This window comes from Panulirus ornatus, chromosome 14 (assembly GCF_036320965.1).
Source record: "Panulirus ornatus isolate Po-2019 chromosome 14, ASM3632096v1, whole genome shotgun sequence".
NCBI classification, from domain to species: domain Eukaryota; kingdom Metazoa; phylum Arthropoda; class Malacostraca; order Decapoda; family Palinuridae; genus Panulirus; species Panulirus ornatus.
The window spans coordinates 1,217,919-1,234,429 of NC_092237.1; the positions used below are offsets into that span (position 1 = coordinate 1,217,919).

The 16,511-nt window shown below is 41.9% G+C and overlaps 2 protein-coding genes across 3 annotated transcripts in view; one reads left to right on the plus strand and one right to left on the minus strand.

Annotated features, from left to right (window-relative positions):
• The window catches only part of LOC139753130 (uncharacterized), a 250,412-nt gene that overhangs the window by 204,412 nt on the left and 29,489 nt on the right, over window positions 1-16,511 (minus strand). The window lies entirely within an intron of this gene.
• conv (insulin like growth factor binding protein acid labile subunit convoluted) overlaps window positions 4,679-16,511 on the plus strand; it is a 32,858-nt gene continuing 21,025 nt past the window's right edge. Inside the window, exons 1-3 of one of the 2 annotated variants that reach the window (XM_071669254.1) lie at window positions 4,679-5,313; window positions 10,168-10,293; window positions 16,001-16,144. In XM_071669254.1, coding sequence (XP_071525355.1) covers window positions 4,876-5,313; window positions 10,168-10,293; window positions 16,001-16,144 — 708 coding nt within the window. In that variant the 5' untranslated portion in view covers window positions 4,679-4,875. Of the gene's footprint in view, window positions 5,314-9,763; window positions 9,845-10,167; window positions 10,294-16,000; window positions 16,145-16,511 lie in introns of those variants that run through there. The other variant, XM_071669255.1, reaches the window with a different exon arrangement.

The window sequence follows — 16,511 nt, forward strand, 5'->3', positions numbered from 1 at the left end:
AACTCACCTCCCAATTGAATTGACCCTCAACCCTACTGTACCTAATAACCTTGCTCTTATTCACATTTACTCTTAACTTTCTTCTTTCACACACTTTACCAAACTCAGTCACCAGCTTCTGCAGTTTCTCACATGAATCAGCCACCAGCGCTGTATCATCAGCGAACAACAACTGACTCACTTCCTAGGCTCTCTCATCCCCAACAGACTTCATACTTGCCCCTCTTTCCAAAACTCTTGCATTCACCTCCCTAACAACCCCATCCATAAACAAATTAAACAACCATGGAGACATCACACACCCCTGCCGCAAACCTACATTCACTGAGAACCACTCACTTTCCTCTCTTCCTACACGTACACATGCCTTACATCCTCGATAAAAACTTTTCACTGCTTCTAACAACTTGCCTCCCACACCATATATTCTTAATACCTTCCACAGAGCATCTCTATTAACTCTATCATATGCCTTCTCCAGATCCATAAATATATACATATATATATATATATATATATATATATATATATATATATATATATATATATATATATATATATATATATATATATATGAAGTTATAGATGTAGTTATATTCGTGAGTGTAAAGCCTAACATAGATATGAACTTCTCATCTTTTTATCTCTTCTGGACAACTTACATTTATAATGTGGAACTCAACCTCAACTACTTCCTACACACCCCACGTTCTTCACAGGATGGAGTACAGGATGTCTCTGTCTTCAGAGTACCTTCAATCTACATCTTAAATAACAGAAAAGTTTACTGTTGAAAAATCTTCTCGTGAAGTATACTTCACGAAAAGTATACTTCCAGCCCCTGCTCCCTCCCCTTTTAGTCGCCTACGACACGCAGAGAATACATGAGAAGCATTCTTTCTCCCCTGTCCCTAGGGTTATTAGGTACAGTAGGGTTGAGGGTCAAGTCAATTGGGAGGTGAGTTTGAATGGAGAAAAACTGGAGGAAGTAAAGTGTTTTAGATATCTGGGAGTGGATCTGGCAGCGGATGGAACCATGGAAGCGGAAGTGGATCATAGGGTGGGGGAGGGGGCGAAAATTCTGGGGGCCTTGAAGAATGTGTGGAAGTCGAGAACATTATCTCGGAAAGCAAAAATGGGTATGTTTGAAGGAATAGTGGTTCCAACAATGTTGTATGGTTGCGAGGCGTGGGCTATGGATAGAGTTGTGCGCAGGAGGATGGATGTGCTGGAAATGAGATGTTTGAGGACAATGTGTGGTGTGAGGTGGTTTGATCGAGTAAGTAACGTAAGGGTAAGAGAGATGTGTGGAAATAAAAAAAGCGTGGTTGAGAGAGCAGAAGACGGTATTTTGAAATGGTTTGGGCACATGGAGAGAATGAGTGAGGAAAGATTGACCAAGAGGATATATGTGTCGGAGGTGGAGGGAACGAGGAGAAGAGGGAGACCAAATTGGAGGTGGAAAGATGGAGTGAAAAAGATTTTGTGTGATCGGGGCCTGAACATGCAGGAGGGTGAAAGGAGGGCAAGGAATAGAGTGAATTGGAGCGATGTGGTATACCGGGGTTGACGTGCTGTCAGTGGATTGAATCAAGGCATGTGAAGCGTCTGGGGTAAACCATGGAAAGCTGTGTAGGTATGTATATTTGCGTGTGGACGTATGTATATACATGTGTATGGGGGTGGGTTGGGCCATTTCTTTCGTCTGTTTCCTTGCGCTACCTCGCAAACGCGGGAGACAGCGACAAAGCAAAAAAAAAAAAAAGATATATATTTTTTAAACTATTCGCCATTTCCCGCGTTAGCGAGGTAGCGTTAAGAACAGAGGACTGGGCCTTTTTTTGGAATATCCTCACCTGGCCCTCTCTGTTCCTTCTTTTGGAAAATTAAAAAAAAAACGAGAGGGGAGGATTTCCAGCCCCCCCGCTCCCTCCCCTTTTAGTCGCCTTCTACGACACGCAGGGAATTCGTAGGAAGTATTCTTAATCCCCTATCCCCAGGGATAATATATATTTTTTTTTTGCCGCTGTCTCCCGCGTTTGCGAGGTAGCGCAAGGAAACAGACGAAAGAAATGGCCCAACCCACCCCCATACACATGTATATACGAACACGTCCACACACGCAAATATACATACCCATACATATCAATGTACACATATATATACACACACAGACACATACATATATACACATGAACACAATTCACACTGTCTGCCTTTATTCATTCCCATCGCCACCTCGCCACACATGGAATAACATCCCCCTCCCCCCTCATGTGTGCGAGGTAGCGCTAGGAAAAGACAACAAAGGCCCCATTCGTTCACACTCAGTCTCTAGCTGTCATGCAATAATGCCCGAAACCACAGCTCCCTTTCCGCATCCAGGCCCTACAGAACTTCCCATGGTTTACCCCAGACGCTTCAAATGCCCTGATTCAATCCATTGACAGCACGTCGACCCCGGTATACCACATCGATCCAATTCACTCTACCCCTTGCCCGCCTTTCACCCTCCTGCATGTTCAGGGCCCGATCACTCAAAGTCTTTTTCACTCCATCTTTCCACCTCCATATATATATAAATATATATATATATATATATATATATATATATATATATATATATATATATATATATATATATATATATATATATCTTTCAAACTATCCGCCATTTCCCGCATTAGCAAGGTAGCGTTAAGAACAGAGGACTGGGCCTCTGAGGGAATATCCTCACCTGGCCCCTTTCTCTGTTCTTTCTTTTGGAAAATTAAAAAAAAAAAAAAAACGAGGGGAGGATTTCCAGCCCCCCGCTCCCTCCCCTTTTAGTTGCCTTCTACGACACGCAGGGAATACTTGGGAAGTATTCTCTCTCCCCTATCCCCAGGGATAATATATATATATATATATATATATATATATATATATATATATATATATATATATATATATACTTGATCGCCGTTTCCGCATTAGTGAGGTATAGTCAGGAAACATATATATATATATATATATATATATATATATATATATATATATATATATATATATATATATATACATGTGCATATTCATTATAGCTCTCCTTCATCCATCCCAGCGTCAGCGTCAGCGTCAGGAACAAAGGCCACATCTACTCAGACTTATTCTCTAGCTGCCATGTGTAATGCACAGAAACCACTGCTCCTTATCCACATCCAGGCCCCACAGACCTTTCCATGGTTTGCCCCGGACGTTTCACATGCCCTAGTTTAGTCCAATGACAATACGTCGACTCCAGTATACCACATCGTTCCAATTCACTATAATCCGTACACATCTTTCACCTCCTGCATTCTTATGCCCCGATTGCTGAAAATCTGTTTCCCTCCATCCTTCCACTTCTACTTTGGCTTCCTGCACACACACGGAGCACGATTACTTTCGATTGTTGTTGTTTCCTACCTAAGGCCTGGTTAGGTGTGGGGTGGGTCCGAAGTAGGGCAGGATACAAGGACAAGCGGGGTGCGGCCATGGAAACAGTTATCTGCTGGGCAGTATCAGGTACAGCAACACCAGCCTTTATTTCATACACCACAATGTTCCAGAACGTTGTTGACACTGTTTGTTGCATGTTTCTCCTATATAACTAGATGTACTGCTTTCATCCATAAATGATGCTGCTGACATTTTCAGCTTTGCTTTTCAGTGATGTCGATTCATCCATAATAATACCACAGTCTAGCAGATCTCGCTGAAAATGAAATATTCAGTCTATAATGATTGATTCTTCATCTGTCAGTTAGACATTAACTTGTGGAAATGATCTCACATGGATCACTTCCCTGGTGAGAGCGGAGCCCAAGTCTCCCGTGTTGCCTTCCTAACGGTAACAATACAACGATTAGTTTAACACTTCCTCTAACGTTTGGAACAAACAAAATGGGGGATATGATGAGTAAGCTGTTAGGCAGAACCTTAAATATATATAAATATCGCTGGGAAGGTGCCACAAGTCCCCTCAGCAAGGTGTAGCTCAGGTCTCATTACTGGAGTTCTCAGCGAGTACTTATTAGTCCCATGGCCGGCTCTCCCAACCGTACTTAGCAAGGTTGAACTATGATATTCACTTTTGTTTATGTTTTCTTTATGTGTTACACACTCACTGATACAGAAGTTCCTTCCCATTTTAGTTTCGTTATCATGGTGTCTCTAATTTTCCCTCATTTTTTCAATCTTACAGCAAAGATTGGTGTCTTTATTGTGGTCTCCTAATCTGTGCGGACAGAGGAGCAGAGGACACAGAGTGTACGAAAGGTTCAGGAACTTCGCCATAGTGATTGAATCATATAACGTTACATAATGTTTCCTATATGTATCAAGTAAATCGAACACCAAAATGTGACCGGATTTCGCAATTGTACATCACAGAGTCGACACGTCTCTTAACGTCAAAGCAGGTTTTACCCGTACGGCTATGTATCCACAGACCACAAAGGAGTCGAAACGGACATCCGTAGAGATTACAATTTTCACACGATGAAATTCTTTGCTTACTTTGTTTAAACTTCACGGATCAAGTTAAACAACACTCAGGCAACATAAAAAGACCACCAGAAGTTGACAGAAACCTAGATTAATATGGAATTTGTCGAGGGTGTTTATGGGCTAAGTGGCACCTGGTCCACTTTCACTTCCATGTCTAACGCTCAGTTGCTCAGCAGATGTCTTACGATCAACAGCTGCGTAGACTCGACTACAAATATCTAACATGTGCCGCGTGCACTTACAACGATGAGTACCTTTATCTGTTTAGAAAGGTGTCGAGTGCTCCATGCCTAGAAATGCTGTTTATTTGAGAACATCATTGACTGACTATCGTGTAGTTTGAGCAATATGTCAAGGTCAGTAAATTGGACTTTCCTTTTGGTGTCGGTAAGTGTATTATGGAGCATACCCAAGGCGGATGGCACTAAATTTAAGTGCCCCACCGTCGCCCCGTTCTTTTTCCCTTGTGCTTGTGAGCGTGGGGGTGACGAGGGCCTCTTCTTGCGATGTGAGAACACCAACCTAGCATCCGTGGCTGTCGGCCTCGCCAACGTTAGGCTTCCCATCGAGGAGCTTCATCTCTACAAGTGCCACATTCAGAAACTTCACGGCGATGTGTTCAGGTCATTACAGCTGAAGAAACTGGTGCTAGAGGACACGCCAGTAGTAGAGATGGAAGAAGGAGTGTTTGAGTCTGTGGCCAACAGCCTCATTAGCCTCCACATCCTTCGTGCTCCGTTGCAAGAACTGCCCCTACAGGCCATCTCTTCTCTTAAGAACTTGGAGGTAAGATTTGCCATTAGGACTCATTAAACTCCTCGCCCAATATGAGGCTAATGAAATCATTTGAGGCGGAAGAACCTACGCAGCCGTTACTGGCACTTTTATGAGTTTTTGATAAGGAAATCGAAGGGCATCTCCCAAAAAAATGTGTATTAAGTAAAGTTATTTTTATCATTATTTGTTTTATATGTTGAGTGGACTTGATTTTCATACGACGGGATCTAAGAGTTTGGAAAGCGAAGTTCCCCGTAGAAAGTGACTTAATGGTTTTTCCTCTTAAAACAAAATATTTTCCTGTCCTTGACATGTGTCGACAATTTTTCAGTTTTCCTTGATGATCTTGACCAGTACCTACCACCACACCTACCATGTATGATGATCGTGATTAGTACCTACTACCACACCTGCCATGAATGGTGATCATGATCAGTACCTACCACCACATCTACCATGTACGATCATCGTGACCAGTACTTTCCACCACTCATGATATATATGGTTCTAGTGAAATAAATTTCCATACATTTCCTTTGTCCACTTTTTCAGTACTTTTATTCAAGTTTCTTGTATAACTCTGGTACAGCTATATACCTTACAGTATTAGAATTATCTCCCGTATGAACCGATAAGCTACTGTTACGATACACCCGTTAACGAATGCAGCAGGGATGGGCCAACTTGAGGATCACTCCGGGCTTTGCTTGGCGGTAAAGTTTGTCAGGAGTAATTCAAGGAGTGATCTACCAAGGTCATGAAGGCACGAGAGAAAATATAGATTTGTTACATTGAGCGCAAAAGGTACAGAACGGGATGACGCGGTCAGAAATCTGTACCTAACTGAAACCTGACTGACTCACGCCGGCTTATATTATCAGAGTAACACTGCCTTACGTTAATACCAAGAGTCAGGACAGAGTAACGCTGCGTTATCACTTAGTTACATTGCCCTATATTATCAGCCACGCTGCTTTAACATAAGGAGTGAATCACGCTGCTTTAAGTTACTAGGAGTCAGGACTGTCACACTGCCTAGTGAGTACGCCTCCTTGTTATCACTGAGTCACTAATAATAGCCATGACTACGTCACGCTGCCTTATCACCGACTCGCGCTGCCTTATCTTGTCACTATGAGTCACGATGCCTTATGTTGTCACTGAGTCACGCTGCCTTACGTTAATACAAGGTGTCATAACTTCGTCACACCGTCTTATAACCGAGTCACGCTGCCTTACATTAATACGAGTTAGAATTGTGATTCACTCTACCTTATATTATTACTGAGTCACGCTGCCTTATGTTGTTATTCATTCAAATTGCCTTACCCTAATGCTGTGAGTCAGCACTCTGACTCAGTCTTATATCACTATGAGTCAAGCTGCCTTGGTATAATACTAGGAATCAAGACTTTACGCAGCCTTGCGTTTATAGGAAGAGTCAGGACTGAGTCACGCAGCCTTATGTTATCACTGAGTCACGCTGCCCTACATTACTATGAAGAGTCAGGACTGAGTCACGCTGCCTTGCGTTAATACGAAGAATCAGGACTGAGTCACGCAGCCTTATCATTGTGGGTCACGCTGCTTTATGTTATCACCAAATCACCATACGTTGTTACGACTAACACTGCCTTCCGTAAACTAGGAGTCAGGACTGTGGGTCACGCTGCCTAATGTTTATGACGGTACTTTTTGTTATCATTATGAGTCACACTAGTTACGTTATCACTGTCAGGCTGCCTTAAGTTATCACAGTATCACGCTGCCTTATTATCATAGAGTCACGCTGCCTAATGTTATCACTGAGTCTTGCTGCCTTGTTACCAATGTGAGTCACGCAGCCTTATGTTATCACAGTGAGTCACGCTGCCGCAAGTCATAAAGATGTCTCGCTGCCTTGTTTCCTAGCACTACATCGCTAACGCGGGAAGCGGCAATCAAGAGTATATATATATATATATATATATATATATATATATATATATATATATATATATATATATTTTATTATACTTAGTCGCTGTCTCCCGCGTTAGCGAGGTAGCGCAAGGAAACAGACGAAAGAATGGCCCAAACCACCCACATAACACATGCATATACATAAACGCCCACACGCGCATATATACATACCTGTACATTTCAACATATACATATATACATACCCAGACATAAACATATATACACATGTACATACTGTATTCATACATGCTGCCTTCGTCCATTCCTGTCACCACCACGCCACATAAAAAACAGCACCCCCCGCGCGCGCGAGGTAGCGCTAGGAAAAGACAACAAAGGCCACATTCGTTCACACTCTGTTTCTAGCTGTCATGTGTAATGCACCAAAAACACAGCTCCCTTTCCACATCCAGGCCCAACAAAACTTTCCATGGTTTACCCCAGACGCTTCACATGCCCAGGTTCAATCCAGTGACAGCACGTCGACCCCGGTATACCATACGTTCCAATTCATTCTCCTTTCACCCTCCTGTATACCACATCGTTCCAATTCACTCTCCTTTCACCATCTTGTATGTTCACGCCCCGATTGCTCAAAATCTTTTTCACTCCATCCTTCCACCTCCAATTTGGTCTCACACTTCTCGTTCCCTCCACCTCTGACACATATCCTCTTTGTCAATCTTTCCTCACACATTCTCTCCATGTGACCAAACCATTTCAATACACCCTCTTCTGCTCTCTCAACCACACTCTTTTCATTACCACACATCTCTCTTACCGTTTCATTACTTGATCAAACCACCTCACACCACATATTGTCCTCAAATATCTCATTTCCAACACATCCACCCTCCTCCGCACAACCCTATCTATAGCCCATGCCTCGCAACCATGTAAGATTGGTGGAACCACTATTCCTTCAAACATACCCATTTTTGCTCTCTCAGATAATGTCCTCGCCTTCCACACATTCTTCAACGCTCTCAGAACCTTCGCCTCCTCCCCTACCCTGTGACTCGCTTCCACTTCCATGGTCCCATCCGCTGCCAAATCCACTCCCAGTTATCTAAAACACTTTACTTCCTCCAGTTTTTCCCCATTCAAACTTACCTCTCAATTAACTTGTCCCTCAACCCTACTGAACCTAGTAACCTTGCTCTTATTCACATTTACTCTCAGCTTTCTTCTTTCACACACTTTTCCAAACTCAGTCACCAACTTATGCAATTTCTTACCTGAATCAGCCACCAGCGCTGTATCATCAGCGAACAACAACTGACTCACTTCCCAAGCCCTCTCATCCACAACAGACTGCATACTTGCCCCTCTCTCCAAAACTCTTGCATTCATCTCCCATAAACAAATTAAACAACCATGGAGACATCACCCACCCCTGCCGCAAACCGACATTCACTGGGAACCAGTGACTCTCCGCTCTTCCTACACGTACACATGCCTTACAGCCTAGATAAAACTTTTCACTGCTTCTAACGACTTACCCTCCCACACTGTATACTCTTAATACCTTCCACTAGGCATGTCTATCAACTCTATCATATGCCTTCTCCAGATCCATAAATGCTATATACAAATCCATTTGTTTTTCTAAGTATTTCTTGCATACATTCTTCAGAGCAAACACCTGATCCACACATCCTCTACTTTCCTGCCCCAGAAGCTTCTCCCTTCTGTGAGGCCCTGGCAGCACTCAGGAAGACGGCAACTTCCCCTGAGCAGGACCACAGTTCATAAAGTGCAGCAATGCTGTTCGTGTGTCTGTGTAGGGCAAGGGCAGGGCATTTGAGCTGTATATGCTATGTGAATTCATTGTAGTGGTTGAATCATGGGCATGAAGGATCTTGATGTGTTGAAATTATTTGTAGTGTTGTAAGGATGGGTGATGTCCAGAACATAGAGAAGAAAGTGTGATTCTTACACTTCCAGGAAGTGTGTTTCAAGATAGCTGTATGAATGTTGGAGTGGTGTTCAAGAATGACTTGGTATTGAAGCTGTTTATTGATTGTTGGGTCATTTCTGTGGGTATGTTTTGCCATTGTTGTAGGGGAATAGTGTGTGTATAGGTACTGTGAAAGAGTAAGCTTTTTATTTCTACTTGGGGTTGATGGTTAGTTATGTAGTGGTTTGGATGGGAAGGGTCTAGTGCTGTATAGACTACTGAGTGCCAAGCATATTGTAACGGGATTGTATTGGGAGGATCGACATTGATGGCCTTAATGGCCCTATAATAAGATAGGCCTCAAGACCAAATAACCAGCCAGGCAACCTAATATTCATCCAACATTAATAATCACCAGTTCCACTTGCACACAAGAACCCTTTTTGATTTTTCTGTCATTAAATTATTTGCTTTTCTTTTTTTACATGTAGAATCAATCTGTTCCTGTTATGACCATATATTTATGTAGTTATATTGTGAGGACTAGTTATATTATGGGGAGAGGAATTGACAGCCACTGTAGTGCTTGCTCACGGCACCGCCATAATTACTTCCCCAGTACATAGGCGGAAGACCGTTACTGGTTGGAGGCTGCCTGCCACCAACCATCTGTGTGAGGTAAATATTGGGTGAGAATGATCTGAAAGAAAGCAAGTCTGGGTTATGTGTAATGGTGAGCTGTTTGTTGTTACCTGTGGGTGAGATACAAGTGATATTGACATTTTTACAGTTGGAAAGGGTTGACCTGTGATGGAATGGAAAAGTTGCTGCACTCCTTCAGCATTAATGTTTCTATTGCATTAGCAGAACAAAAGGTTTTGGCTGAAATGATGAATAACTTAGTAGTTATGTGTATCAAAGGAGAATGCTCAAAATAGCTGTTTGTATAAGTCAAGTTTTCTCCCACTTTTCAGCAGATTGAGAATGGTATAATGTTGCAGGTACTGCACGTGGTGGGAGCTAACCTGACGCGGCTTTCAGCAAACATATTCACCGGGATGGCCAAGATGACTACCATACAACTTAATCACTGCAACATCAAGAACATCCACAAAAATACTTTGCATGTATGACAAGACAAGAAATAGGATAATTGGAGAAACTGAAGTAGTGGTAGTAATGTATAAGTGGTTGCATCAGAAGTACAGTTAAAATGAATTGCAAAAATATTGGTTGTAGTAGTACTACTGCTACTATCAGTAAGAACAGCAATACAGCAGTGGTAAATGTAATAGTGACAAAAGTATAAGCAAAGACAGCTGTAGCAGTACAAATGTAGAGACCAAAACCAGAAATTACTTGAGTATGATGTGTTTATATTTTATGCACATAAAGGGCAATTAAGAGGAGCAGTAGCAAGGGCTGATCCTCCTCTCCTACTGTATTTTTACTTTCCAAAACTAGGAGCAGAAGAAAGAATTTAAAGAATTTTTCTTAAAGTTTCCATTGTCTGTTCCTGGTGCTATCTTGCTAAGATCAAATATAATTCTTTTTTCATACTTTTTGACCTTTTCCCACATAGTAGAACAGTACTGCTCAAACACCTGGAGGGGCTCATCCTCCAATTCTTCATTAACCGTTAGTGGAATTAAAAGCATGCCATCTCATTAACTCTCTTGGCATCATCTCTCTTCAGTCTTCCTTTTCAGTATGCCATGATGTTAATGATCTCTTTCAATTTCATAAGTATTATTTTGACCTCTCTTCTCATAAATTGTCTGCATATGTCCTTACATCCAAGGTTTGCCATGATGTTAATGATCTCTTTCAATTTTATAAGTATTATTTTGACCTCTCTTCTCATAAATTGTCTGCATATGTCCTTACATCCAAGGTTTGGCCTCAATGCATGTGTTAGACTACTGCTTCCCATAACTCCTGTGTGGAGACAGGCCACTTGAAGATTGATTGTTTTGATACCTCCTTTTCTTAAATAGTTAAGGTGTGGAATTTTCTTCCTCCTTTTATCTTCTCCTCTACATAAAACTTTTCTTCTTTTAAAAGTCAGGTCTACAAACACTTGCAGAGCCCTGATTAATTTGTACTTTCTTTTCAACATTTATTTTTTCACCTGAGATGACCTTGTTTGAGGCATATTACTTGTCTGTACTGTGTTGGTCACTTCCACTCTTTAGCTGTCATATATAATGCACTTAACCCAGGACCCCCAAATCCACAGCAAAGCCCCACAATTCTTTCCATGGTTTCCCCTGACCACTTATTATGCTGTGATTCAGTCCATTGACAGGATGTTGTACCCGATGTACCTCATCACTCCAGTTTGCTGTATCCCTCACATGCCTCTCACCCTCCTGCATGCTAAGGCCGTCATCACGAAATGCATCTTTCATTTCATTTTTCCACTCCCTCCTTTTCAACCTTCTCCTTCCTCCCCTTCTGACATTTTGTACCCTTTTACTCGGCCTTACCTCATTATTTCCATATATCCAAACTGTTTCGGCACACCCTCTTCAGCTGTCTCATACACATTCTTCTTGCTACTTTACCTCTCTCTAAAACTGTCATGTTTTCTTTCAATCAACTCTCCCCACACCATATATTGTCCTTAACTATTTCATTTGCAACATTCCACTCTTCTCCATACTTTTTGATCTAGGGTGCATTCCTTTCATCTTTGAAAAACCATTGGGACTACTGTACAGTCCAAAATACCCATCTTTACCCTCACCGAGAGTGACCTCTCTTTCCACACGTTCCTTAGTGCACCCAGGACTTTAACCTCTCTATCCCTGTGGATTACTTCAACTCCTATGATTCCATCTGTTGCAATATCTATTCCCAGGTATCTGAAATACTTCAGTTCCTCCATTCAAACCAACACTGCAACCACCTGTCTCTCTCAACTGGTCAGTGTAATAATCTTACTTTTATTCATATTAACTCAACTTTCTGCTTTAACACACACTCCTAAACACACTCAAATCTGCCAACAGAGTTATGTCATCAACAAACAGCAACTGACTCACCTTCCAGTCACCCCAACCACCAAGAGACTGCAGACTCATCCCTCTCTCCAAAAACTGTGCATTTACTCATGCACCATCCACTCCATAAATGGATTACACAGCCATCTTTTCTTTTTTCATTTCATAAAGAAAACAGTGTAGCTGAGCCAGAACTATTTCAAGCAAGTAAAGTATGGATAGATAAGTTTATCTAACTGCAGAAGCTACATATGAAAGCAATGGAAGAATCTGCCAGTACTATGTGTAATTTCTCTTTGTTTGAGGTTTTTGTAGAACATAACTCCTGCATAAAGCAATTGTTTGATATATTGAAATTATGTAACATGTTAAAAAACTTGAATAACCAGATCTTTTTTATCTGAAATGGTAAATTTCTTCAAGCATTTTGGATAACTGAGGTTTTACTGTATAATTATTATCAGGCTCTGCATGCTCAATGTTACACTGCAAGGTGAAAATTTTTACCATATCTGTGTACTGCATGTATTATAACTTTGCTTAATTGAATACTTTAGACTCTATCTATCTATCTGTATCTCTGATGCTTCTTCCCTCCTGAAACTCCTTTAAGGGGGGCCATGACAATAGAGTCTCCAAAACTGGTGAACTCTAGTGCTGATTCTTAGCTTTTATGCATCACCCTTAACAGGTCACTGGCTGAAGACAACTCTAGCACAGTGTTTACAAAGGCTCCCACATAATTTTTGTACTAACTACTTCTACCAAATGCTCTTGCCTAATGTTGCTCCTCTCATTTTGCCAAGAGTCAGAGTTAGCACATAGTGCTCACCACAGGAAAATCTAGAGGTATGAAGAATGAGTTGCTTGAGTTAAGTGTTGTCAAGTGTTATGTGTGACAAGAAGAGATTTTATGTTAGTGGAAAGAATGCCAGTAATCTACATGTGGGTAAAACAGAAAGAAAAGACAGCACCTGGGTCAGAGGAGTGCAGCTTGACAACCACTGAGTTGCTGGCTCACTATGCAGCTCTCACTAATGCTCCTGATATCTAGGCAGGTAGTACTGGTTACTGGCTACCTAGCAACTACTTCCTCTTGGGCTTTTTTGTTGGCTCTGGAGAAAGCATATGATAGAGTGGATAGAGATGCTTTGTGGAAGGTAATACAAGTATATGGTGTGGGGGGTAAGTTGCTAGAAACAGTGAAAAGTTTTTATCAAGGATGTAAGGCATATGTCCGAGTAGGAAGAGAGGAAAGCGATTGGTTCTCAGTGCATGTCGGTTTGTGGAAGGGGTTCATGATGTCTCCGTGGCTGTTTAATTTGTTTATGGATGGGGTTGTTAGGGAAGTAAATGCAAGAGTTTTGGAGAGAGGGGCAAGTATGCTGTCTGTTGTGGATGAGAGGGCGTGGGGATCGAGTCAGTTGTTGTTCGCTGATGATACAGCGCTGGTCGCTGATTTGGGTGAGAAACTGCAGAAGTTGGTGACTGAGTTTGGTAAAGTGTGTGAAAGAAGAAAGTTGAGAGTAAATGTGAATAAGAGCAAGGTTGTTAGGTTCAGTATGGTTGAGGGATAAGTTCATTGGGAGGTAAGCTTGAATGGAGAAAAATTGGAGGAAGTGAAGTGTTTTAGATATCTGGGAGTGGATTTGGCAGCAGATGGAACCATGGAAGTGGAAGTAAGTCATAGGATGGGGGAGGGGGCAAAGGTTCTGGGAGCATTGAAGAATGTGTGGAAGGCAAGAATGTTATCTTGGAGAGCAAAAATGGATATGTTTGAAGGAATAGTGGTTTCAACAATGTTATATGGTTGCAAAGAGTGGGCTATAGATAGGGTTGTGCGGAGGAGGGTGGATGAGTTGGAAATGAAATGTTTGAGGACAATATGTGGTGTGAGGTGGTTTGATTGAGTAAGTAATGAAACGGTAAGAGAGATGTGTGGTAATGAAAAGAGTATGGTTGAGAGAGCAGAAGAGGGTGAATTGAAATGGTTTGGTCGCATGGAGAGAATGTGTGAGGAAAGATTGACAGAGAGGATATATGTGTCAGAGGTGAAGGGGATGAGGAGAAGTGGGACACCAAATTGGAGGTGGAAGGATGGAGTGAAAAAGATTTTCAGCGATCAGGGCCTGAACATACAGGAGGGTGAAAGGCGCTCAAGGAAGAGAGTGAATTGGAACGATGTGGTATACCAGGGTCAACATGCTGTCAATAGATTGAACCAGGGCATGTGCAGCATCTGGGGTAAACCATGGAAAGTTTTGTGGGCCTGGATGTGGAAAGGGAGCTGTGGTTTAGGTGCATTACACATGACAGCTAAAGACTGAGTGTGAATGAATGTGGCCTTTGTCGTCTTTTCCTAGCGCTACCTCACATGCACTGGGGGAGGGGGGTGCCATTTTCATGTGTGGTGGGGTGGTGGCAGAAATGGATGAAGACAGCATGTATGAATATGTACATGTGTATTTATGTATATGTCTGTGTATGTATATGTGAGTCAGTTGTTGTTCGCTGATGATACAGCGCTGGTGGCTGATTCATGTGAGAAACTGCAGAAGCTGGTGACTGAGTTTGGTAAAGTGTGTGGAAGAAGAAAGTTAAGAGTAAATGTGAATAAGAGCAAGGTTATTAGGTACAGTAGGGGTGAGGGTCAAGTCAATTGGGAGGTGAGTTTGAATGGAGAAAAACTGGAGGAAGTGAAGTGTTTTAGATATCTGGGAGTGGATCTGTCAGCGGATGGAACCATGGAAGCGGAAGTGGATCATAGGGTGGGGGAGGGGGCGAAAATTTTGGGAGCCTTGAAAAATGTGTGGAAGTCGAGAACATTATCTCGGAAAGCAAAAATGGGTATGTTTGAAGGAATAGTGGTTCCAACAATGTTGTATGGTTGCGAGGCGTGGGCTATGGATAGAGATGTGCGCAGGAGGATGGATGTGCTGGAAATGAGATGTTTGAGGACAATGTGTGGTGTGAGGTGGTTTGATCGAGTAAGTAACGTAAGGGTAAGAGAGATGTGTGGAAATAAAAAGAGCGTGGTTGAGAGAGCAGAAGGGTGTTTTGAAATGGTTTGGGCACATGGAGAGAATGAGTGAGGAAAGATTGACCAAGAGGATATATGTGTCGGAGGTGGAGGGAACGAGGAGAAGAGGGAGACCAAATTGGAGGTGGAAAGATGGAGTGAAAAAGATTTTGTGTGATCGGGGCCCTGAACATGCAGGAGGGTGAAAGGAGGGCAAGGAATAGAGTGAATTGGAGCGATGTGGTATACAGGGGTTGACGTGCTGTCAGTGGATTGAATCAAGGCATGTGAAGCGTCTAGGGTAAACCATGGAAGGCTGTGTAGGTATGTATATTTGCGTGTGTGGACGTATGTACATGTGTATGGGGGGGGGGGTTGGGCCATTTCTTTCGTCTGTTTCCTTGCGCTACCTCGCAAACGCGGGAGACAGCGACAAAGTATGAAAAAAAAAAAAAAAAAATGTATATGTTGAAATGTATAGGTATGTATATGTCTGTGTGTGGGCGTTTATGTATATACATGTGTATGTGGGTGGGTTGGGCCATTCTTTCGTTTGTTTCCTTGCACTACCTCGCAAACGCGGGAGACAGCATCAAAGTATAATGATAATAATAATAATAATCAATGATAATATTAATTCTATTACTGAAATTTTCATTATCATCAGTTAATATTAATTTTATCATGTTGTGATTATTATTGAAAGAATGACTATGAAAAGTTTTGAAACCAAATTCAAGGCACACCTAGTTCTTACCTGTAAAATTTAAGCATTAAGAACATTTTCTTGTCATCATATTCTCTTTATAGGGCATACAGAAACTAAAGAAGATTGACTTCAGCCACAATCAGCTGAAGAACATCCCCAAGGGTGCCTTCAAAAACAAGAGGAATGTTAAGGTCTTGGATCTCTCACACAACAACTTCAACAAGCTTGATGCTAGCTACTTCCAGGTTGGTGCTTATAGTTGGGTACTTTTTTATGTGCTTATAATGATATTTTGCCCAAAAGCAGGGCTTTCACATAGCACTCACCACTCACTGCAAAAAAATCAACAGCTATGAAAAAGTTGTGTTTGTTACATGTTGTTAGGCGTTATGTATGATACGGAGAGACTGTGTTTGTGGAATGAATGCCAGCAGTCCATCTGTGGATAAGGTCAGATGAAAAGATAGCTACTTAAGCTAAAGGAGTGCAGCTTGACAGCCAATGAAGTGCTGGCTCACTTTGCAGCCATCACTAACCTGTCTCATACAGAGGTTGGTTGTACCACTAATATACTGTACCTTCTTGGTTGGTGGCTGCCTACCATTCTCTACC